Below are 24,107 nucleotides of genomic sequence, written 5' to 3'. Positions count from 1 at the left end.
GGAGTGGGATGGGAAAGGGACGGGGATGGGAATGGAAATGGGGATGGGAATGGGGAGGAGGATGGGGTGGGAGTGGGGATAGGGAGGGAAACGGGGATGGGACTGGGATGAGAATGGGGATGGGGAATGGGATGGGAATGGGGATAGGGATGGAAAGGGGGTTGAGGAGTGGGATGGGAAAGGGACGGGGATGGGAATGGAAATGGGGATGGGAGTGGGGAGGAGGATGGGGTGGGAGTGGGGATAGGGAGGGAAACGGGGCTGGGGAGCGGGATGGGAATGGGGATGCTCCGGGCCCGGCCCGCGGTGGTCGGCTCTGGCCAGGGCGGGCAAGAGGCGGTGTTTAGGACCCGGCGGGACGAGGCGGTGCCGGTGTGGGTCCCGCCCCGGCCCCATTGTCTGTGCGGGAGGCGGAGGGACGGGAGCGGAGAACGAGCCCGGCCATGGCCCCGCTACCGGCCCCGGGCCCGAGGCTGGCGCTGCTGACCGCGGCCCTGCTCTGCTCCTGGGGTGAGTGCGACCGGATCGCGATCGTGATCGCGATAGGGGGTGGATCCTTCCCCCCCCCCCCCCCCTTTTCCGCAACCATTCCCGCAATCGGGATTCGTTTCCACACGGCGGGATCCCCTCAGGATCGCGGGGGGGGGGGGGATCCCCCCCCCCCGCGATCCTGAGGGGATCCCCGTGTGGAACGCGGGATCCGCTGTGAAATTCCATCGGGAATCGCCCCCTTCCTTTCCCATTTCATCGCTCAGCCCTGCCCGTGCATCCCACCGGGATGATGCCCCCAGCATCCCTGCTCCCTCACCCCCGTTGTCATGAAGCATCACCCAAAGTTGGGGTGATGCTGTGGGGTGGACCGAGGTGCCATCGCCCACAGCATCCCAACCCCTTGTCCCTATAGCAAAGGGGGACGGGGACCCCCCGGAGCCCGTGTTCCTACCGGCAGAGCTGGAGCTCCTGGGGGTACCGGAATACTACCGCTTGCAACGGGCAGACCGGGACATCCCAACCAACACCTCCATGGATACCCGCACCGAGACCTTCCTGGTGCTGCGGCACAGCCCCGGTACCCAACCTTTGCTCCAGGCCACTTATCCCCCCTTCAGCACCCGGCAGGTAAAGTGCACCCTAAATACCCCCCCCCCCCCCATCCCACCCCACCACCATGCACCCTTTATGGGGAGAGAAGGGGGGGGATGCTCAGCATCCTGCTCCCATCATCCCTGTCCCGCTGCAGGAGGTGCCCATGGAGAAGGAGCAGAGGGAAGCTTGGGCTGTGCGGGCTGTGTCCATCGAGAGCTCCGTGTCGCCGGCGGAGCCCTTTGCCCGGGTGCTCTTCCATCTCTATGGGCCTGACTGGATGGCTGGGAAACGGGATCAGCACGAGGGATGGGATCAGCCCGGGGAGCGGGATCACCCCGCAACGTGGGATCCTCCTGGAGAGTGGGATCACCCCAAGGAGCAGAACAACCCCAGGAGTTGGGATCATCCCAAGGAGTGGGATCAACCTAAAGAGAGGGATCACCCCAAGGAGCAGAACCACCCCAGGAGTTGGGATCATCCCAAGGAGTGGGATCAACCTAAAGAGAGGGATCACCCCAAGGAGCAGAACCACCCCAGGAGCTGGGATCACCCCAAGGAGTGGGATCAACCTAAAGAGAGGGATCACCCCAAGGAGCAGAACCACCCCAGGAGTTGGGATCACCCCAAGGAGTGGGATCAACCTAAAGAGAGGGATCACCCTAAGGAGCAGAACCACCCCAGGAACTGGGATCACCCCAAGGGGCAAAACCACCCCAGGAGCTGGGATCACCCCAAGGATTGGGATCAAGCTAAAGAGTGGGATCAACCCAAGGAGCAGGATCACCCTGGAGAGTGGGATCACCCCAAGGAGCAGAATGAGCCCAGGACCTGGGATCACCCCAAGCAGCGGGACCATGCTGGAGAGTGGGATCACCCCCCAAAGCGGGATCACCCCATGGAACGGGATCACCCCAAGGACCGAGACCTGCCCTGCGTCACCCTCCACGCGCACCACCGCGGCCGGGTGGCCCGTGCCTCGTGCCACCTGCAGGTCAGTGCCACCATGGGCTCGCTGCCCTCAATCCCCCGACCGGGATGAACCGGGATGAACCGGGATGAACCGGGATACACCAGGACCCCTCTCTCCCCACCCAGGCCCCGCTGGGCGCCTGCGTGGTGGAGCTGGAGATCCCCCCGCGCTGGTTCTCCGCCGAGCCCCCGGAGCCGGCGCAGCTGCACTACAGCGTGACGGGATCCCGGGAATGCCGGGAGCGGAGCCGTGCCGGGGATGCCCAGCGGCCCCTGGGCTCGCTGGAGCTGCGGGCGGCGGAGCCGGTGCGCTGGCAGGAGGTGAGGTTGGATGCCAAGGTCCTGCTGCGGGTCCCCGATGCCAGCCTGCGGCCGGGGCACCGCTTCACGGCCACCATCGCCCTGCGGCACAACTTCACCGCCGACCACTTGGTGCTCCGGTGAGAGGATGCGGGGATACCCCCGGTGCGGGGCACAAAGAGGGATGGGCACGCGGTGTGATGGGGATGCTCCGGCAGGATCAAGGCCAAGAAGGGGCTGCAAGTGGTGGGTGCCCGCGCCGGGGCGCCGGGGGCATGGGCGACGCAAGTGGAGCGCACCCGTGGTCCCAAGCACTCCACGGTGGTGGTGACGTGCCGGAGGAGCGGGGATGCTGCTGGTGGCTCCAGGTAGGGGATGCTCGCCATGGGGCTCGTGCATCCCAGTGTGGGCATTGCCCTGGGGGGGGGGGGTAAGGGCAGCTTGACCCCCATATGGCGGCACAGGGTGGCTGATTCCGAGGCGTTCCTGCACCTGGATGTGGCGGTGGAGAACGGGACGGGGGGACTGGCGCCGGTGCGGACCCTCACGTGGCAAGTGGAGTACCCAGGGCAGGACCCCGAGGCGCAGAAGGACAAACTGGTGTGGGAGATCCAAGTGTCCGAGCGGGATGTCCGTGCCCTCGTCCCCCTTGTACAGGTGGGTACCCCCCAGCACTTCCCATCCCCACCACCCCATCCCCATCCCCGCCACCCCATCCCCATCCCCACCACCCCATCCCCATCCCAACCATCCCATCCCCACCACCCCATCCCCACCACCCCATCCCCACCATCCCATCCCCATCCCCGCCACCCCATCCCCATCCCCACCACCCCATCCCCATCCCCACCACCCCATCCCCATCCCCACCATCCCATCCCCATCCCCACCACCCCATCCCCATCCCCACCATCCCATCCCCATCCCCACCACCCCATCCCCACCATCCCATCCCCATCCCCACCACCCCATCCCCACCATCCCATCCCCATCCCCACCACCCCATCCCCACCACCCCATCCCCATCCTCACCACCCCATCCCCATCATCCCATTCCCACCACCCCATCCCCATCATCCCATCCCCATCCCCACCACCCCATGCCCATCCCCACCATCCCCATCCCCACCACCCCATCCCCATCATCCCATCCCCATCCCCACCACCCCATCCCCATCCCCACCACCCCATGCCCATCCCCATCATCCCAACCCCATCCCCACCACCCCATCCCCACCATCCCATCCCCATCCCCACCACCCCATCCCCACCATCCCAACCCGACCACCCCGTCCCCATCTCCCCCATGGATCCGTGTGCTCAGCCCCTCTCTGCCCCCCAGGAGCTGGAGATCCTCAACACGGCCCCACTGACGGGGGTCCCCCGCTTCGTGCCCGTCAGACTGGTGGCAGTGGAGGCAGGGGGGGGCATCACCGAGCTCCCGGAGCCCCCGGCTGTGAGTCAGCTGACAAGCAGGTCCTGCAGGTGAGCAGGATCCCCAGATCCCCACAGTAGCCACCTATATCCCCCTATATCCCCCTATATCCCCCTATATCCCCCTATACCTCCTACACTGCCTAAACCCCCTATACCCCCTATACTCCCTATACCATCTATACCTCCCTATACACCCCTATATCCCCCTATACCCCCCTGTACCTCCTACACTGCCTAAAGCCCCTATACCCCCCAATACTCCCTATACCCCCTATACGCCCCTATACCCTCTATACCTCCTATATCCCCCTATACCCCTATACCTCCTATACCCCCTATACCCCCTACACCCCCTATACACACCTATACCCCCTTATACCCCCTATACCGCCCTATACCCCTTATACCCCTATGCCCCATATACCCCGTATAACCCCCTATACACCCTATAACCCCTATACCTCCTATACCCCCCATGCCCCCTATACCCCCTATACCCCCATACCACCTATACCACCTATAACCCCCTATCCCCCCTATACCCCTATATCCCCCACACCCCCCATACTCCCTATAACCCATCCCCCCTATACCCCCTATCCACCCATCCCCTCTATACCCTGTATACCCCCCATAACCCCCTATAACCCCCTATCTCCCCTATACCCCCTATCCCCCCCATCCCCCCTATCACCCTATACCCCCCTATAACCCCCTATCTCCCCTATAACCCCTATCCCCCCATCCCCCTATCCCCCCTATCACCCCATACCCCCCTATAACCCCCTATCACCCCTATACCCCCTATCCCCCCTATCACCCTATACCCCCCTATAATCCCCTATCCCCCCTATACCCCCTATCCCCCCCATCCCCCTATACCCCCTATACCCCCTATAACCCCGTATCCCCCCTATACCCCCTACCCCCCCATCCCCCCTATAACCCCCTATCCCCGCTATACCCCCTATAACCCCCTATCCTCCCCTATCCTCCCCTAAACCCCCTATATCCCCTATACCCCTATCCCCCTATACCCCCCATACCCCCCATACCCCCTATCCCCCCTATCCCCCCCTATCTCCCCTCCACGGCCCAGGTCTCCGCCGGCTGCTCTGCGGTGTTCGTGGGGGGCCAGGAGAGCCGTGGGGCGCAGGGGGCGCGGGTGGATTTCTGGTGCCGGCGCCTGCACGCGGCGCTGAGCTTCACCGTGTGGGCCCCACTGCTGCCGCTGCGCCTGCACCTGGGGGACACGGCCCTGGAGCAGCTGCGGGGCTGGCGCCTGCCCCCCGGCACCGAGAGGTGAGCGATGGGGATGGGGATGGGGGGTGCGGAGCCCCCGGGGGGGTCAGAGAGTGAGGGGCTGCCCCACTGAGAGCGGTGGGGTGAGTGCGTGAGGGGCTGCCCCACTGAGAGCGGTGGGGTCAGAGCGTGAGGGGCTGCCCCACTGAGAGCGGTGGGGTCAGAGCGTGAGGGGCTGCCCCACTGAGAGCGGTGGGGTGAGTGCGTGAGGGGCTGCCCCACTGAGAGCGGTGGGGTCAGAGCGTGAGGGGCTGCCCCACTGAGAGCGGTGGGGTGAGTGCGTGAGGGGCTGCCCCACTGAGAGCGGTGGGGTCAGTGCATGAGGGGCTGCCCCACTGAGAGCGGTGGGGTGAGTGCGTGAGGGGCTGCCCCACTGAGAGCGGTGGGGTCAGTGCGTGAGGGGCTGCCCCACTGAGAGCGGTGGGGTGAGTGTGTGAGGGGCTGCCCCACTGAGAGCGGTGGGGTCAGAGCATGAGGGCCGCTCTGCTGAGCCCTGTGTGCTTGTGACCCGTGTCTGCCCCACTGAGCCCCCATAGCCCTGTGCAGCCCTGCCCTCCTGAGCCCTAACCACACTCATGACACGTGTCCCTGCCCCATTAAACCCCATGGGGCTGGGCACCCCTGCCCCACTGAGCCCTCACGCACTCACTACACATCCCCCATGGCCGCCCCTTCCCATCCCCACGTGCCGGTACCACCTGTGTCCCCCCATCCCCATCCCCTGCTCCCCCCATGTCCCATCCCCATATCCCAGTACCCCCCATCCCCACCCCTGTCCCTGTGTCCCATCTCCATGTCCCCGTATCTGCCATGTCCCATCCCCATGCCCTGGTACCACCCAATCCCATCCCCATCCCCGTGTCCTGGTGCCCCCATGTCCCATCCCCATACCCGTGTCCCAGTGTTCCTGCATCCCATCCCCATCCCCATCCCTATCCCAATCCCCATCCCCATCCCCATGTCCTGTCCCCATCCCCATGCCCATAACTCATCCCCATATCCTGGTACCACCCAATCCCATCCCCATCCCCGTGTCCCAGTGTCCTGGTGCCCCCATGTCCCATCCCCATCCCCATGTCCCAGTGTCCCTGCGTCCCATCCCTATCCCCATCCCCATCCCTATCCCCATCCCCTCCCCATCCCCATGTCCCGTCCCCATCCCCATGCCCATAACTCATCCCCATATCCTGGTACCACCCAATCCCATCCCCATCCCCGTGTCCCAGTGTCCTGGTGCCCCCATGTCCCATCCCCATCCCCGTGTCCCAGTGTTCCTGCATCCCATCCCCATCCCCATCCCTATCCCAATCCCCATCCCCATGTCCCGTCCCCATCCCCATGCCCATAACTCATCCCCATATCCTGGTACCACCCAATCCCATCCCCATCCCCGTGTCCCAGTGTCCTGGTGCCCCAATGTCCCATCCCCATCCCCGTGTCCTGGTGCCCCCATGTCCCATCCCCATACCCGTGTCCCAGTGTTCCTGCATCCCGTCCCCATCCCCATCCCCATCCCTATCCCCATCCCCATCCCTATCCCCATCCCCTCCCCATCCCCATGTCCCGTCCCCATCCCCATGCCCATAACTCATCCCCATATCCTGGTACCACCCAATCCCATCCCCATCCCCGTGTCCCAGTGTCCTGGTGCCCCCATGTCCCATCCCCATTCCCGTGTCCCAGTGTCCCTGCGTCCCATCCCTATCCCCATCCCTGTGTCCCATCCCCATGTCCCATCCCCATAACTCATCCCCATACCCTGCTACCACCCAATCCCATCCCCACCCCCGTATCCCTGTGCCCCCATATCCCATCCCCATGTCCTGGTGCCCCCATGTCCCATCCCCATCCCTATGTCCCAGTGTCCCCATGTCCCATCCCTATCCCCATCGCCCTCCCCATCCCCATGTCCCATCCCCATCCCCGTGTCCCGGTGTCCCCATATCCCCATCCCCGTGTCCCATCCCCATCCCCATCCCTATCCCCATCCCCATCCCCATCCCCATGTCCTGTCCCCATCCCCATGCCCATAACTCATCCCCATAACCTGGTACCACCCAATCCCATCCCTATCCCCGTGTCCCAGTGTCCCATCCCCATTCCCGTGTCCCAGTGTCCCTTCGTCCCATCCCTATCCCCATCTCCATCCCTGTGTCCCATCCCCATGTCCCAATGTCCCATCCCCATCCCCATGTTCCCTGATATCACCCAATCCCATCCCCGTGTCCCAATGTCCCATCCCCATTCCCGTGTCCCAGTGTCCCTTCGTCCCATCCCTATCCCCATCTCCATCCCTGTGTCCCATCCCCATGTCCCATCCCCATAACTCATCCCCATACCCTGCTACCACCCAATCCCATCCCCACCCCCGTATCCCTGTGCCCCCATATCCCATCCCCATGTCCTGGTGCCCCCATGTCCCATCCCCATCCCTATGTCCCAGTGTCCCCATGTCCCCTCCCTATCCCCATCGCCCTCCCCATCCCCATGTCCCATCCCCATCCCCGTGTCCCGGTGTCCCCATATCCCCATCCCCACCCTCATGTCCCATCCCCATCCCCATCCCCCTGTCCCGGTGCCCCCATATCCCCATCCCCATCCCCATGTCCCATCCCCATCCCCGTGTCCCATCCCCACGCCCTGGTACCACCCAATCCCCCCCCCCCCCCCCCCTTCCCCCGTGTCCCGGTGTCCCCATGTCCCATCACTATCCCCATCCCCATCCCCGTGTCCCAGTGCCCCCATATCCCCATCCCCATGTCCCATCCCCATCCCCGTGACTCATCCCCATGCTCTGGTACCACCCATCCCCATCCCTGTGTCCTGGTGTCCCCATGTCCCATCCCCATGTCCCATCCCCATCCCCACTCCCTGGTACCACCCAATCCTATCCCCGTCCCCGTGTCCCGGTGTCCCCATATCCCCATCCCCATCCCCATGTCCCATCCCCATCCCCACCCCCATGTCCCATCCCCATCCTTATCCCCATCCCCATCCCCATGTCCCATCCCCATCCCCATCCCCACTCCCTGGTACCACCCAATCCCATCCCCATCCCCGTGTCCCCATGTCCCATCCCCATCTCCACTCCCTGGTACCACCCATCCCCATCCCCGTGTCCCATCCCATCCCCATCCCCACTCCCTGGTACCACCCAATCCCATCCCCATCCCCATGTCCCATCCCCATCCCCACCCCCATGTCCCATCCCCATCCTTATCCCCATCCCCATCCCCATGTCCCATCCCCATCCCCACTCCCTGGTACCACCCAATCCCATCCCCATCCCCGTGTCCCGGTGTCCCCATGTCCCATCCCCATCCCCACTCCCTGGTACCACCCAATCCCATCCCCATCCCCGTGTCCCGGTGTCCCCATGTCCCATCCCCATCCCCACTCCCTGGTACCACCCAATCCCATCCCCATCCCCGTGTCCCGGTGTCCCATCCCCATCCCCATCCCCACTCCCTGGTACCCCCCAATCCCATCCCCATCCCCGTGTCCCATCCCCATCCCCACTCCCTGGTACCCCCCAATCCCATCCCCATCCCCGTGTCCCATCCCCATCCCCACTCCCTGGTACCCCCCAATCCCATCCCCATCCCCGTGTCCCATCCCCATCCCCACTCCCTGGTACCCCCCAATCCCATCCCCATCCCCATGTCCCATCCCCATCCCCACTCCCTGGTACCCCCCAATCCCCCCGCCCCGTTCCCACCTCCCGGTGCCCCCGCAGCGCTCCGGAGGAGGCCTGGCCCGGGCCCGGTGCCGGTGCCGGTGCCCGGGATGGGGTCGGCCGGGGCCGCGGCTGCCGCCCTCAGTTCCAGCGCACGGCGCTGCGGGTCCTGGCTCGCTTCGCGGCGCGGCCGCTGGCCGGGGGCCGGCCCCTCGCCTTCCTGCCCGGCCCCGCCTGGCTCCTCGATGTCACCCCCTTGGTGGCCGCACGCACCCGCGTCCAGGACCCCCGAGTGGCCGCGCTGGAGCCGGGACCCGTCGTGGTGGGGCTGGAGCCAGGGGTCACCTCGGTGGAGGTAGGGATGGGGATGGGGGGGGGACAGGGATGGAGCTGAGGGGCCTGGAGGGAGCTGGGGGGGAGCAGTGGGGTCCTGGAGGGAGATAGGGGGGGCCTAGGGAGAGATTGGGGGGTCCTAGGGAGAGATAGGGGGGGCCTAGGGAGAGATAGGGGGGTTCTGGAGGGTCCTGGAGGGAGATAGGGGGGTTCTTAGGGGTGCAGTGGGGTCCTGGAAGGAGATAGGGGAGTCCTAGGGAGAGATTGGAGGGTTCTGAGGGGTCCTGGAGGGAGATAGGGGGGGCCTAGGGAGACATAGGGGGGTCCTAGGGAGCCCTGGAGGGAGATAGGGGGGTCCTGGGGGATCCTGGAGGGAGATAGGGGGGTCCTAGGGAGAGATAGGAGGGTTCTGGAGGGTCCTGGAGGGAGATGGGGGCGTCCTAGGGAGAGATAGGGGGGTCCTAAGGAGAGATTGGAGGGTCCTGGGGGGGTCCTGGAGGGAGATAAGGGGGTTCTTAGGGGTGCAGTGTGGTCCTGGAGGGAGATAGGGGGGTCCTAGGGAGAGATAGGGGGGTTCTGGGGGGTCCTGGAGGGAGATAGGGGGGTCCTGGAGGGAGCCCTGGAGGGAGATAGGGGGTTCCTGGGGGATCCGGGAGGGAGATAGGGGGGTCCTAGGGAGAAATAGGAGGGTTCTGGAGGGTCCTGGAGGGAGATGAGGGGGTCCTAGGGAGAGATAGGGGGGTCCTAGGGAGAGATAGTGGGGTTCTGGGGGGTCCTGGAGGGAGATAGGGGGGTTCTTAGGGGTGCAGTGGGGTCCTGGAGGGAGATAGGGGGGTCCTAGGGAGAGATTGGAGGGTCCTGGGGGGTCCTGGAGGGAGATAGGTGGGGCCTAGGGAGAGATTGGAGGGTTCTGGGGGGTCCTGGAGGGAGATAGGGGGGTCTTAGGGAGAGATAGGGGGGTCCTAGGGGGTCCTGGAGGGAGATAGGGGGGTTCTGGGGGGAAATAGGGGGTGCTGAGAAGTGCTGGGGGAAGCTGTGAGGGTGCAGGGGTGTCCTTGGGGAAGCTGACATCGCGTAAAGGGTCCTGGAGGGAGATAAAGGGGTTCCAGGAGGGGTTGGAGGGGAGGGAGGAATGGATGGAGGGGATGGAGGGAGGGATGGAGGAAGGGATGGAGGGAGGGATGGAGGGGACGGAGGGAGGGATGGAGGGGACGGAGGGAGGGATGGAGGAAGGGATGGAGGGAGGGATGGAGGAAGGGATGGAGGGAGGGATGGAGGGGATGGAGGGAGGGATGGAGGGGACGGAGGGAGGGATGGAGGGGATGGAGGGAGGGATGGAGGGAGGGATGCAGAGGTTGGAGGGAGGGATGCAGAGGATGGAGGGAGGGATGGAGGAAGGGATGGAGGGAGGGATGGAGGGAGGAATGGAGGGGATGGAGGGAGGGATGGAGGGGATGGAGGGAGGGATGGAGGGGATGGAGGGAGGGATGGAGGGAGGAATGGAGGGGATGGAGGGAGGGATGGAGGGGATGGAGGGAGGGGCTGGGCAGAGGGAACTGGAGGGGCTGAGGACCAGGCCATGGGTGTCAGAGGCTGGAGGTGTGATCTGGGGGCTCACAGTGTCCCATTCCCCCCCTCCCACGGCCCAGGTCCGCTCCCCGCTGTCGGACTCCATCCTGGGGGAGCAGACGCTGGTGGTGTCGGAGGAGAAGGTGACGGTGACGGAGCTCCGGGCCCAGCTCGTGTCGGGGCTGTCCCTGGCGGTGCGGGCAGAGCCGGGGCACCGCGGGCTGGTGACCGCCAGTGCCATGGGCACAGGGACCCTGCGGGTGCCCAAGCAGGTGAGAGCTGGGCTGGGGGTGAACCGGGGCTGTGCAGCTCCGGGGGGGGGGACCTGAGAGCAGCTCCAGTGCCTAAAGGGGAAAGGTGGAGAGGGGCTTGGGGCAAGGGATGTAGGGACAGGCCAAGGGGAATGGCTTGAACCTGCCCGAGGGGAGACTGAGATGAGCTCTGAGGCAGAAGCTCTTCCCTGGGAGGGTGCTGAGGCGCTGGCACAGGGTGCCCAGAGAAGCTGTGGCTGCCCCATCCCTGGCAGCGCTCAAGGACCATGGGGCTTGGAGCCCCCTGCTCCGATGGAAGGGGTTGGGGTTGGGGCTGGATGAGCTTTAAGCTCCCTTCATCCCAACCCCTCCCACTCCTCCCGGTGCCATCCCACCCTTGCAGGAGGCGACGCTCTCGGTCTGGTTGTCCTTCTCCGACCACACTCTGGCCCCGCTGGAGCTCTATGGGTGGCAGGACACGGCTTTGACCGTAACCTCGCTCGACCCCACCGTGGCCACCGTCGGGGGCTCCCCGGGTGTCCCCACCGCGCACCCATGGGTGGTGGCCGAGGGCCCGGGGCGCGGGGCGCTGCTGCAGCTCAGCCTGCACCCTCCGGACGCCTGCCGCCGGGGCCGGCACCGAGCCGCCGCGCTGGCCACCGGCACCGCCTGGCTCGAGGTGCTGGGGGGCCACCCCGCTGCCACCCCCGCTCCCCACCATGGGCCCAGCTCCCCCTTCCAAAGGGCGGAAGGGGCCATGTCGGGAGAGGCGGTGACGGCGGCCGGCGAGCCCCGGAGGAGGGATGCAGTGGGAGCGGGACCGGCCGACACCAAGCTCCAAGGGGGGGGGTCTTCCTCGGAGGAAGAGGAGGATGGGTACGGCCGTGACCGCGCTGGGGAGGAGGAGGAGGAGGAGATGGTGAAGGCTCCCGAGCGCGTAACCGACCTGGAGATCGGCATGTACGTCCTGCTGGGGGTCTTCTGCTTGGCCATCTTCATCTTCCTCATCAACTGCATCTTCTTCGTGCTGCGCTACCAGCAGAAGGAGCTCCCCGACGCCGCCGCCCCCTCGGCCCCGCAGCCCCACAACTGGGTCTGGTTGGGCACCGACCAGGAGGAGCTGAGCCGGCAGCTGGACCGGCGGCAGCCCGAGCCCCCGGTCCCCGACGAGGCCACCGATGGGCGCTGCTGCTGCGGCTCCGAAGCGGGGGGTACCCCCAGCCCCCCAACCCCGACGGGTGCTCCCCAGCCCCATAGGGAAGGTGGAGCCCCAAGGGGTGGCCGGAGGAAGAGGGTGGAATTTGTCACCTTCTCCCCGGCGCGGGCCCCCGAGGAACCCCCCGAGCCCGTCCCCAACGTCCAGTCCATCCTGGTGGCCAGCGAGGACGACATCCGCTGGGTGTGCGAGGACATGGGGCTGCGGGACCCCGAGGAGCTCCGCAGCTACATGGAGAGGATCCGGGGCAGCTCCTGACCACGGCGGGGGGCAGCTCCCAGTGTTCCCCCCCACCCCTCCTCCTCTTCCTCCCCAGCCCCGGGCAAGGCAGTAAGGGACCGACCTCCTCCTTGTGCCGCTATAGGGACACACACGCATGGGCTCGGGGTCCGCTCCGTGGTGCTGGTGCTGGGGTCTTCACCCAGGTCCTTGGGGTCTGTGGCCATCACGCCGGTGAAGGGGGGTGTCCTTACTGCTTAGGGTCTCATTGTGCCCTTGTGTTCATAGTGATGCCGATGATGCTGGGTCCTGTGGTGGGTCCCACGCCGCCGGGTTTGTACGAGTGATGTTTTGTACCTGTCCCATGTGCTGGGGGGGGGGAAAGGGGGGGGTGTTATTTATGGAGGGGGGTTCACCCCGACCTTGCGACAGGCAATAAAGTGTTGGAGAGGACACGAGCAGCTCCCGGGCTCCGCGGCGCCAGCCGCATCCTGACCGCAGGGATGCAGGTCGTGGCATGGCTCCAAAGCCTCGTGCTGCCTGCGGTCCAGGAGGGTGACCTTGGCGAATGGGGGTCTCCTGCCTTCCTCCCCCTCCTCTTCCTCCCATCCAGCTTATCCCTGCCTGCTCCTGGGGTTGTCCCGAGCTCCAGCAAAGCACCCCCCCCCCCCTCCAATGACAATGGGTTCCAGCCCATTCCCAGCCCCAAGACACCCCCAGATCACCCTTGGAGTCACCCTGCTCCTGCTAGGATCCCCATCCTTCCCCTTCCCGCTGCCCCACATGGGGCTCAAACCATCCCCCCCGCTCCCCATGGGGACCACAGGGATGCGGCTCCCAGCCAGCACCGTGGTGATGGGCAGCAGAGCCCAGACCCATAGGAGGCACAGGCTGGGGCCCACAGACCCATAGGAGCCCAGGCAGGCATCGGCCTCCGATGGGTGAGCAGGAGGCCCCTGGGAGGAAGAGGCAGGCATGGGGTGCACAGGTACCCCGCAAAGGGGAAGGGGCTGCCCAAGGTTGGATGTGATGCTGCCTGCTCCAAGGCCTCCATCACCAGCACGGCCTTGCAAGGGGCCTGCCCCCCATCAGCCCTATTAAGAACCAAAGGGCTTGGTGCTGGCTCCTCACCCCACCAAGTGTCCAAATCAGAGCCCTGTGCTCCGGTCCCTCCCCACCTCCCGGTTCCTCATGCCTGCTCCATGCATGGCCCAGGACTGCAGGTCCCCATCAGCCAACGTGGCTTCTCCTTGCTGGGGGCTTTCCTTCTGCTTCCTCCATGCCTGGGGGCTCTGCTCACCCTCACTGTGGTCCTCAGCACCAAAGCTGGGGGCTCTGCTGCTGTCGGGGCGTCTGAGCCCCACGTGCACCCATCAGCACCCATCGGGGTCAGCACAAAGCCCAAACAACCCTCCCCTGGGGTTCCCTAGGGTTGGAAGGGAGCTTCAGGCTCATCCAGTGCCATTGCAGGGACCCCTTCCACTGGAGCCCCTGTGTCCAACCTGGCCTTGAGCACTGATGGGGCAGCCACAGCTTCTCTGGGCACCCCGTGCTAGGGAAGAGCCCTTCAGGATGGGACCCAGTCTGGTCACAGCACCCAGCTCCCTGCTGCCGACCCCCTTCCTCCAGTGCTAACTGGTGGCACGTCCTCATGGTCACCATGGGCTGTCCCCTGCGGGTCCTCCATGCCGTGGGATGGATCTGGATGCATCCCACCTCACAAGCATCCTCCTGCCCACATCCCGCCCCAGAGGAGGAGGAAGGAGCCCCGCGCTCTGCTCCATCACCCCATAGAGGTCCTGGCACCTGGGGGAGCCTGAGCCCCACCGTGTGATGCTGTCCCAGCCCCGTGATGGCAAAGATCCACATCCTGCAGGGGCTGAGCATGGTCCTGGTGCCTCCCGTCGCCCCGAGGGATGCTGCAGGTGCGTGGCATGGACCTCGCCTCCCCCAGACCCCCCATTTCCTCCCTCTGAACGTGCAGGATGGAGCCACCCCATCGAGCTCCTCCGCCCCACGGCGCTGAGCTGGCTTCCTGCACCCCCAACCACAGGCAGGGAGCAGAGAGCAGTGGGTACCGCGCTGGGGCACATCCACACCATGGCCCTGAGCTGCTAGAAAGGGACAGGACCACGCGCCCCACAGCCCCCCCCCCCCCCCCCCCGACCGCTATGGGGCTGCCCCACATTGCCTGAGGAGGATGGAGAGGATCTGCCTCGTCGTGGCAGCTCTTTCTGCTGCGGCGTCTGGACAAGGTACATCAGCATCCTCATCCCTTCCCTTCCCATCCCTTGCTGCGTGCCAGGGCAAGGCGTGCTGGTCACCTCCTTGGCTGGGTGCTGCTGGGGCAGCGGGTGCTGTGGTGTGGACAGGGAGGGTGCTCTCTAAAGGCCAGGTTTTCTCCTTCCCGAGGCGCTTGCCGTGCTCATCCCACCCTCACTGGGTGGGAGTAAGGAATATGGGGCTGGGAAGCCCTCGGCTCCATCCCCCCTGCAGCCCCGCAGGGACAAGGCGATGCTCTCCTGCTGCCGGCAGCACCAAAAGCCCTTCTGGGGTCAGCAGCATCACCCAGGGATGGCTTTGGGGGTGATGCCGCTTGCTCCCCACTGTCCCCAGTGGGGCTTTAGGGTGGTTTCACATCCACGAGGGTGCCAGGAGCAGCCTCAGATCCACGGGGAACGGTCACCATCGCCCCCGCTTCCGCTAACGGCTCCTTCCCATGCCTTCAACACGATGCTCTGGGCTGGAGCACGGCGCCAGCAGCACCAGGAGCCCATGGAGCAGCTCATCCCAAGCTCCTACGTTCATCCCTATCCTTCTCCTTTAACATTAAGCCAAAGCCTAAAAGGGGGGGGTTCCCATGGAGACACCCACCCAACGCATCCCCCTAAACACCTATGGGTGCCTCTCGCAGTGATGGATGAGCACAGGTGGGAACGGGCTCCAGCAGTGACCCATGGCCAAGGACTGGGCTCCATCAGCACGCCGGGAGGACACAGCAGTGGCAAAAAGTGCCCTTTTTTGGTCAAAACTCGTTGGGGCACCGAGCAAGCCATGGTTTTGGCGGTGGTGAGGCTGAAAGCACCTCAGCTTCAACCATGGGGGTGCATCCTTCATCCCAAAGGAGCAACGGCTGGGGTTTTCCAGGGATAACCATGGAAAAGCGGCTTGGCTGCAGGCGTGCGCTGAGGGGAAGGGATGGGAAAGCGGGGACAAGGAGGATGGGATCGAGCCTAAAGTGGCACCGTGGTGGCAGCAGCATCCACGCACCTGCAGTGATGGCTCAGAGGGGCTGGGTTGGGGATACAGGGGGATACAGGCGGATACAGGTGGATACAGGTGGATACAGGGGGATACAGGCGGATACAGGCGGATACAGGCGGATACAGGGGGATACAGGTGGATACAGGCGGATACAGGCGGATACAGGCGGATACAGGTGGATACAGGCGGATACAGGCGGATACAGGCGGATACAGGTGGATACAGGGGGATACAGGCGGATACAGGCGGATACAGGCGGATACAGGCAGATACAGGCAGATACAGGCAGCAAGAACCCCTCTCCATCAGCAGGAGCAGCGAGCTGGGCAGCGGCAGCATCCCGGGATCGTGGTACCCAACGCTTCGGCTTCTCCACCCGTGAGTCCTGCCCCCAAACCACCGCCTTTAGGGCCAGATCCTGCCTCCCCCATCCTGTGAGCGGATCCCGCACCAGGATTGGGCCCTGGGGGGGCCGTTCCCATCCCAAGGCTGATGTAAGGCCCATTGGGATCGAGGTTGAGGGGTGCAAGAAGGGGCCGTCCATTTTGTGAGGCTGGGGAAGCCATTTTGAGCATCCTTCCCCATCAGAGCATCACTTCACGGGCGCTCATTCCTACCCCCCTTCTGACCCCCATCCTCTTTGCCTTCCTCCTCGCAGCCCCCACGGATCCAACAGCACCTCCCAGCACCCCAGCGGGCACCGCCTCGGTGGCGCCAGGTGAGCAGGGCAGGACCAGCGTCCCATTGGGATGCCGGCCCTGCTGCTCCCTATGGGGACCACCGTGGCCGCCCTCATCCCGTGCCTCCGCAGGTGCCGGTGCGTTGCGGCTGGTGGGGGGCCGGAGCCGGTGCGAGGGCCGGGTTGAGCTGGAAGAGGAAGGAGCGTGGGGCACGGTGTGCGACGACGGCTGGGACCTGGCCGACGCCGACGTCGTGTGCCGGCAGCTGCGGTGCGGCCGTGCCGTGAGCGCCCACGGCGGTGCCGCCTACGGCCGCGGCAACGGCTCCATCCTCCGGGATGAGATGGGCTGCGAGGGCCACGAGGAGCACCTCTGGCAATGCCCGGCGGAGCGGGAGCACGACTGCAGCCATAAGGAGGATGCCGCCGTGGTGTGCTCAGGTGGGACGGGCTGCGCCGGGGACACCGCGGTAACGGGTGCGTTGGAAGGGCCCTTAAAGCTCCCCCGGGTCAAGCAGCGAAACCTTCTTCCCCCGGAGCATCTCCCATCCATCCCAACCCCTTCCCCGCTCCGCGATTGCTGCCCCCGAAGCCGCAGGGACGCATCGGCGCGTCCCAGCTCCCCGTATCCCTGCAGAGCATCACCGGTGGCGGCTGTCGGGGGGCCGGGACGGCTGCGCTGGCCGGCTGGAGGTGCTCTTCCAGGGTACGTGGAGCACGGTGTGCGACAGCGCCTGGTACGAGCTGGAGAGCAGGGTGCTGTGCCGCTCGCTGGGCTGCGGGGCCCCGCTCCGGACCCTCTCCTATGGGCACACGCTGCCGGCGAGGATGTTCTACAAGTGCGAGAGCCTCCAGCCCTCGCTGGCCTATTGCCACTGGGTGTTCAATAAATCATCCCCTTGCTACCAGTCCCGGGCGGCCGGCGTGGTCTGCAACGGTACGGCTCCCCATCCGTCTGCCCTTGGTGCCTCGGTGGGTATCGGGGCAGCTGAGCCGCTGGGACCCCCAGGGATGAGCTTCTTTGTGTGTGTGTGTCCCCCACATCCTTCTCCCCTCCTTCCAGGCTCTTTGGGTTTGCAGACCCCGACCCCGATGGCAACGGGGACCCCGAACACCACGGTCCTGAGAGGTGGGTGCCCTGCAGAGGAAAAAGGGGGGGGGGATCCGGGTGTCCCCCATCCCCGCGGGAAGGGGCATCCCGAGCTGTGCCCGTTCTCTATCCCAGCCGATGGAGGTCCCTCGGATGCAGGATCGGGGTCCCCCCTGCCCGCGCCCCTCCTCATCCCCTGCTTGGTGCTGGCAGCGCTGCTCCTGCTCACCGTGCTGGCCTTCACCGCCGCCCTGCTGAGGGTGAGGAAGAGGAGCGGTAAGGACCCCCCCCAGGGGCAGGGCAGGCTCTGCCCATGGATGGGGCCACACTTCCAGCCCATCCACGGCCCGTGGAGCCGCTGAGCATCACATCCCCCTTGTCCCACAGCCCACACCGTGGCCTCCCTCGGGCTCTCTGGACCAGTCCTGGTGACCCACAGCGCCCAGCACCCCACTGTGTCCTCCGGGACCTCCAATGACTACAGGGAGATGCCCCCGAGCGTTCCCAAAGGCCCGGGTACGTCTCTGCCCCCCTTTGCCCTATGGGCAGTGCCTGCCCCAGCCCCATCTCAGCCCTGCATCCCGCTGCTCACAGCCCTGCCCGAGGACTCCGACTCTGATTCCGACTACGAGCACTACGACTTCAGCAGCAAACCCCCCGTGGCCCTGTCCACCTTCCACAGTGAGCATCGCACCCGCCACGGGACCCCCATCCATGGGGCGGCCCCATTGATGGCCCCTCCATCCCCCCCCATCCATGGGGCGGCCCCATTGATGGCCCCTCCATCCCCCCCCATCCATGGGGCGGCCCCATTGATGGCCCCTCCATCCCCCCCCATCCATGGGGTGGCCCCATTGATGGCCCCTCCATCCCCCCCCATCCATGGGGTGGCCCCATTGATGGCCCCTCCATCCCCCCCCATCCATGGGGTGGCCCCATTGATGGCCCCTCCATCCCCCCCCATCCATGGGGTGGCCCCATTGATGGCCCCTCCATCCCTTCCCCACAGATTCCCTGCGGCGGCAGCCCCGGGAGCAGCTCCTCCTGCTGATGCCCAACAGGGATGGGATGGAGCCGTTCCCTGAGGAGGGTACGAGGTGATGGGGGTTGATCCTATATGAGGTGATGGGGGTTGATCCTATATGAGGTGATGGGGTTCATCCTATATGAGGTGATGGGGGTTCATCCCATATGAGGTGATGGGGGTTCATCCTATATGAGGTGATGGGGGTTCATCCTATATGAGGTGATGGGGGTTCATCCTGTATGAGGTGATGGGGGTTCATCCTATATGAGGTGATGGGGGTTCATCCTATATGAGGTGATGGGGGTTGATCCTATATGAGGTGATGGGGTTCATCCTATATGAGGTGATGGGGGTTGATCCTATATGAGGTGATGGGGGTTCATCCCATATGAGGTGATGGGAGTTCATCCTATATGAGGTGATGGGGGTTCATCCTATATGAGGTGATGGGGTTCATCCCATATGAGGTGATGGGGGTTCATCCTATATGAGGTGATGGGGGTTCATCCTATATGAGGTGATGGGGTTCATCCCATATGAGGTGATGGGGTTCATCCTATATGAGGTGATGGGGGTTCATCCTATATGAGGTGATGGGGGTTCATCCCATATGAGGTGATGGGGGTTGATCCTATATGAGGTGATGGGGGTTCATCCTATATGAGGTGATGGGGGTTGATCCTATATGAGGTGATGGGGGTTCATCCCATATCAGGTGATGGGGGTTCATCCTATATGAGGTGATGGGGGTTCATCCTATATGAGGTGATGGGGGTTCATCCCATATGAGGTGATGGGGTTCATCCCATATGAGGTGATGGGGGTTCATCCTATATGAGGTGATGGGGTTCATCCCATATGAGGTGATGGGGGTTCATCCCATATGAGGTGATGGGGGTTGATCCTATATGAGGTGATGGGGGTTCATCCCATATGAGGTGATGGGGGTTCATCCTATATGAGGTGATGGGGGTTCATCCTATATGAGGTGATGGGGGTTGATCCTATATGAGGTGATGGGGGTTCATCCCATATCAGGTGATGGGGGTTCATCCTATATGAGGTGATGGGGGTTCATCCTATATGAGGTGATGGGGGTTCATCCTATATGAGGTGATGGGGGCTCATCCCATATGAGGTGGTGGGGGTTCATCCCATATGAGGTGATGGGTGCTCACCCCATATGACATGATGGGTGCTCACCCCATATGACATGATGGGTGCTCACCCCGTATAACGTGATGGGTGCTCGCCCCATATAACGTGATGGGTGCTCACCCCTATAACGTGATGGGTGCTCACCCCATATAACGTGATGGGTGCTCACCCCATATGACGTGATGGGTGCTCACCCCATATGACGTGATGGGTGCTCACCACATATAACATGATGGGTGCTCACCCCATATGACGTGATGGGTGCTCACCCCATAGAACGTGATGGGACTCACCCCATATAACGTGATGGGTGCTCACCACATATAACGTGATGGGTGCTCACCCCATATGACATGATGGGTGCTCACCCCATATAATGTGATGGGTGCTCACCCCATATAACATGATGGGTGCTCACCCCATAGAACATGATGGGTGCTCACCCCATAGAACGTGATGGGTGCTCACCCCATATAACGTGATGGGTGCTCACCCCATATAACGTGATGGGTGCTCACCCCATATAACGTGATGGGTGCTCACCCCATATAACATGATGGGTGCTCACCCCATATAACGTGATGGGTGCTCACCACATATAACGTGATGGGTGCTCACCACATATAACGTGATGGGTGCTCACCACATATAACGTGATGGGTGCTCACCCCATATAACATGATGGGTGCTCGCCCCATATAACGTGATGGGTGCTCACCACATATAACGTGATGGGTGCTCACCCCATATAACATGATGGGTGCTCACCCCATATAACGTGATGGGTGCTCACCCCATATAACATGATGGGTGCTCACCCCATATAACGTGATGGGTGCTCACCACATATAACGTGATGGGTGCTCACCCCTATAACGTGATGGGTGCTCACCACATATAACGTGATGGGTGCTCACCACATATAACGTGATGGGTGCTCACCCCATATAACATGATGGGTGCTCGCCCCATATGACGTGATGGGTGCTCACCCCATATAACATGATGGGTGCTCACCCCATATGACGTGATGGGTGCTCACCACATATAACGTGATGGGTGCTCACCCCATATGACGTGATGGGTGCTCACCCCATATAACATGATGGGTGCTCACCCCATATGACGTGATGGGTGCTCACCACATATAACGTGATGGGTGCTCGCCCCATATGACGTGATGGGTGCTCACCACATATGACGTGATGGGTGCTCACCCCATATAACGTGATGGGTGCTCACCCCATATAACGTGATGGGTGCTCACCCCATATAACGTGATGGGTGCTCACCACATATAACGTGATGGGTGCTCACCACATATAACGTGATGGGTGCTCACCCCATATAACATGATGGGTGCTCGCCCCATATGACGTGATGGGTGCTCGCCCCATATGACGTGATGGGTGCTCACCACATATAACGTGATGGGTGCTCACCCCATATGACGTGATGGGTGCTCACCCCATAGAACGTGATGGGACTCACCCCATATAACGTGATGGGTGCTCACCCCATATGACGTGATGGGTGCTCACCCCATAGAACGTGATGGGTGCTCACCCCATATAACGTGATGGGTGCTCACCCCATATGACGTGATGGGTGCTCACCCCATAGAACGTGATGGGACTCACCCCATATAACGTGATGGGTGCTCACCCCATATAACGTGATGGGTGCTCACCCCATATGACATGATGGGTGCTCACCCCATATAATGTGATGGGTGCTCACCCCATATAACATGATGGGTGCTCACCCCGTATAACGTGATGGGTGCTCGCCCCATATAACGTGATGGGTGCTCACCACATATAACGTGATGGGTGCTCACCCCATATGACGTGATGGGTGCTCACCCCATATAACATGATGGGTGCTCACCCCATATGACGTGATGGGTGCTCACCACATATAACATGATGGGTGCTCGCCCCATATGACGTGATGGGTGCCACCCGCAGTGCGGGGCTGATATCCCTGTGTCCCACAGCACCGGCCAGGCCGGGATCCACATCCCATGGCAGCACCTCCACCTCTTCATCCGCCTCCATGGCGCCCTATTGCAACGCCACCGTGTCCCCATCGCTCTGCACGGGGCACCCTGACAGCGGCACCCACCAGCACGTGGCACCCACTGCCCATGGCTGCACCGGCTCCGGTGGGTGCTGCCGGAGGGATGCGTGGCCATGGGGACCCCAAGGGATTGGGATGGGAGCAGAGATGGGAACGGCCCCGGGGAGGGGAATTGGAGTGAGGGGCCCATAAGGATGGAAGGAGATGGAAGCAGGGATGGAGAGGCCTCAGGAGATGGGAGTAGGAATAGGAATAGGGATGGAGATAGGCCTTGGAATGGAGTAGGGGACTCCAAGGATGGGAGCAGGGATGGGGATGGAAGCAGGGATGGAGGGACCCTATAGGATGGAAGCAGGGATGGAGGGACCCCAGGGGACGGGAGCAGGGATGGAGGGACCCCAGGGGACGGGAGCAGGGATGAAGAGAGCCCAAAGATGGAAGCAGGGATGGAGAGACCCTATAGGATGGGAGCAGGGATGGGGACAGCCATGGAGAGGGGAATTGGGGTGAAGGGGCCCCAAGGATGGGAGCAGCGATGGGGGCGGGAGCAGAGATGGAGAGATCCCAGGGGATGGGAATAGGGATGGGGACAGCTCTGGGGAGAGGAATTGGGGTCGGGGGTCCCCAGGGATGGGGATGGAAGCGGAGATGGGAGTAGGGATGGGGACAGCCCTGGGGAGGGGAAATTGGTGTGGGGGCACCCGAAGGATGGGAGAGGGATGGGGATGGGCGCAGGGATGAAGAGACCCCATGGGATGGAGCAGGGGTGGCGGGTACCAATCTGACCCCATCTCCACAGCGCCCCATGTGCCCCCCCCAGCACTGCCCCATAGGGGATGTGAGGGGGTCCCCGTGTCCACAGCAGCCCCCGAGCCCAACGACAGCTCCAGCACCTCCTCGGGGGAGTGGTCCGAGAGCCAGGGCATGGAGACACCGGGGGGCCCGGCCCCATGGATGGGGGGGGACCCAGCCCCATGGTACGGGGGGGACCCAGCCCCATGGATGGAGGGGGACCCCTCCGAGGGCAGTGACTATGATGACATCCAGGGCTCCTTGTACTGAGGGGCCCAATGGGGGCCCTGGCACTGCTGGGTCTCCTCCATCCCTGTCCCCCATGCTGGGGTCAGGATGCGCTGTGATGGGCTGTGTGCTCCCATTAAAAGCTTTTCCCACTGGATCACCGCGTCCCTTGGTCATGGAGGTCACCGGCCCCATAGGGAGGCTGGGCCCCCAATGGTTCCCAGTTGGGGGTAAGTGACCCAAAGTCTCTCCATCTCTTCCTGTGGTCGCAGCCATGGTGAGGAGCATCACCCGTGGGTCTGGAGCCAGACCAGATCCATGGCATGATCCAGCCCCATAGCGTTGGGGTGGCCACCAGCGCAAGGGGAACGTGAAGTGGTGGTGTCCCACAGTGTTCCCAGCACTCCAAGGTGACACAGTGATGGATATGGAGGTTACTGGTCCATGGTCCTCCCCATCCATTTCCATCACCTCCATCACCTCCATCTCCATCATTTCCCACTGGGCCCATAAATGTGGCTGGGGGACTCAAAGGATGCTGGCACCAGGGTCCAAACCCGAGCACACCGGATGGTGCTGGAGGTAAGGTGGTGCTGGGGGGCCTGGACCCTTCTGACCCCCGTATGGGGCTGGGAGAGAGACACCGAGGTGAGACAGAGCCCACATCCAGCCCAGGGTGGGTTTACCCCCCTCACCCAGGGCTCAGGAGGTGGGATATGGGTCCCAAGGCATGGGTCCTCGCATCCAGCATCCCCCGTGCTGGGGTGAAAGCTGCAGCATCCCCTGGTCCAGCCAAGCCCTGGTGGGATGCAGAGCAAGGGAACACCACCCGGAGCCAGGCACGGCCTGGGGACAGGGACACTGTGCTCTGGGGGCTGCACGAGCCACAGTCACTGTGGTGGGGGCCCCATGGGCCATGCAGCCCACAGGGATGCTCCCCACCGCTCCATCACCTCCGTCTCCATAATCTCTATTGCCATCACCTCCACGTCCATTGTTTCCATCATTTCCACCGTCGCCATCATTTCCATTCCCGTCATCTCCATCCCCTCCATCTCCACCATTTCCATCTACCCTCTCCATCTCCATCATCTCCACCATTTCCATCTCTATTATTTCCATGTCCACCATTTCTACCTCCATCACCTCCATCTCCACCACCTCCATCTACCACCTCCATCACCTCCATCTCCATCACCTCCATCTCCACCATTCCCATCTATCACCTCCATCCCCTCCATCTCCACCATTCCCATCTATCACCTCCATCACCTCCATCTCCATCTCCATCACCTCCATCTCCACCATTTCCATCTATCACCTCCATCACCTCCATCTCCACCATCTCCGTCTACCACCTCCATCACCTCCATCTCCATCACCTCCATCTCCACCACCTCCATCTCCACCATTTCCATCTATCACCTCC

At 63.4% G+C, this 24,107-nt stretch overlaps 2 protein-coding genes across 2 annotated transcripts; both read left to right on the top strand.

Annotated features, from left to right (window-relative positions):
* The first annotated feature begins 362 nt into the window (after positions 1–362).
* On the top strand, positions 363–12,430 carry TMEM132A (transmembrane protein 132A). Its single transcript, XM_061479237.1, is given in 12 exon segments — positions 363–510; positions 905–1,119; positions 1,241–2,077; positions 2,182–2,495; positions 2,574–2,723; positions 2,820–3,012; positions 3,698–3,803; positions 3,806–3,840; positions 4,892–5,094; positions 8,831–9,125; positions 10,753–10,944; positions 11,327–12,430. Coding segments are annotated over 12 exon segments (3,678 nt in total). The 5' UTR covers positions 363–443; the 3' UTR covers positions 12,398–12,430.
* A 3,206-nt stretch (positions 12,431–15,636) lies between these two features.
* Positions 15,637–22,757, top strand: CD6 (CD6 molecule). Its single transcript, XM_061479269.1, has 10 exons — positions 15,637–16,000; positions 16,281–16,340; positions 16,434–16,742; positions 16,939–17,238; positions 17,365–17,430; positions 17,527–17,667; positions 17,779–18,072; positions 18,401–18,481; positions 21,576–21,743; positions 22,458–22,757. The coding sequence occupies exons 1-10, from the start codon at positions 15,637–15,639 to the stop codon at positions 22,718–22,720; spliced, it is 2,046 nt and encodes a 681-aa protein (XP_061335253.1). The 3' UTR covers positions 22,721–22,757.
* Positions 22,758–24,107: the final 1,350 nt, after the last annotated feature.

This window comes from Pezoporus flaviventris, unplaced genomic scaffold (assembly GCF_033815535.1).
Source record: "Pezoporus flaviventris isolate CSIRO_AGI_PZ_B2104156 unplaced genomic scaffold, CSIRO_AGI_Pfla_v1 ptg000145l, whole genome shotgun sequence".
Lineage (NCBI taxonomy): Eukaryota > Metazoa > Chordata > Aves > Psittaciformes > Psittacidae > Pezoporus > Pezoporus flaviventris.
Note: the sequence above shows the minus strand (reverse complement) of the source record. Positions and strands in the feature narration are given on the sequence as shown.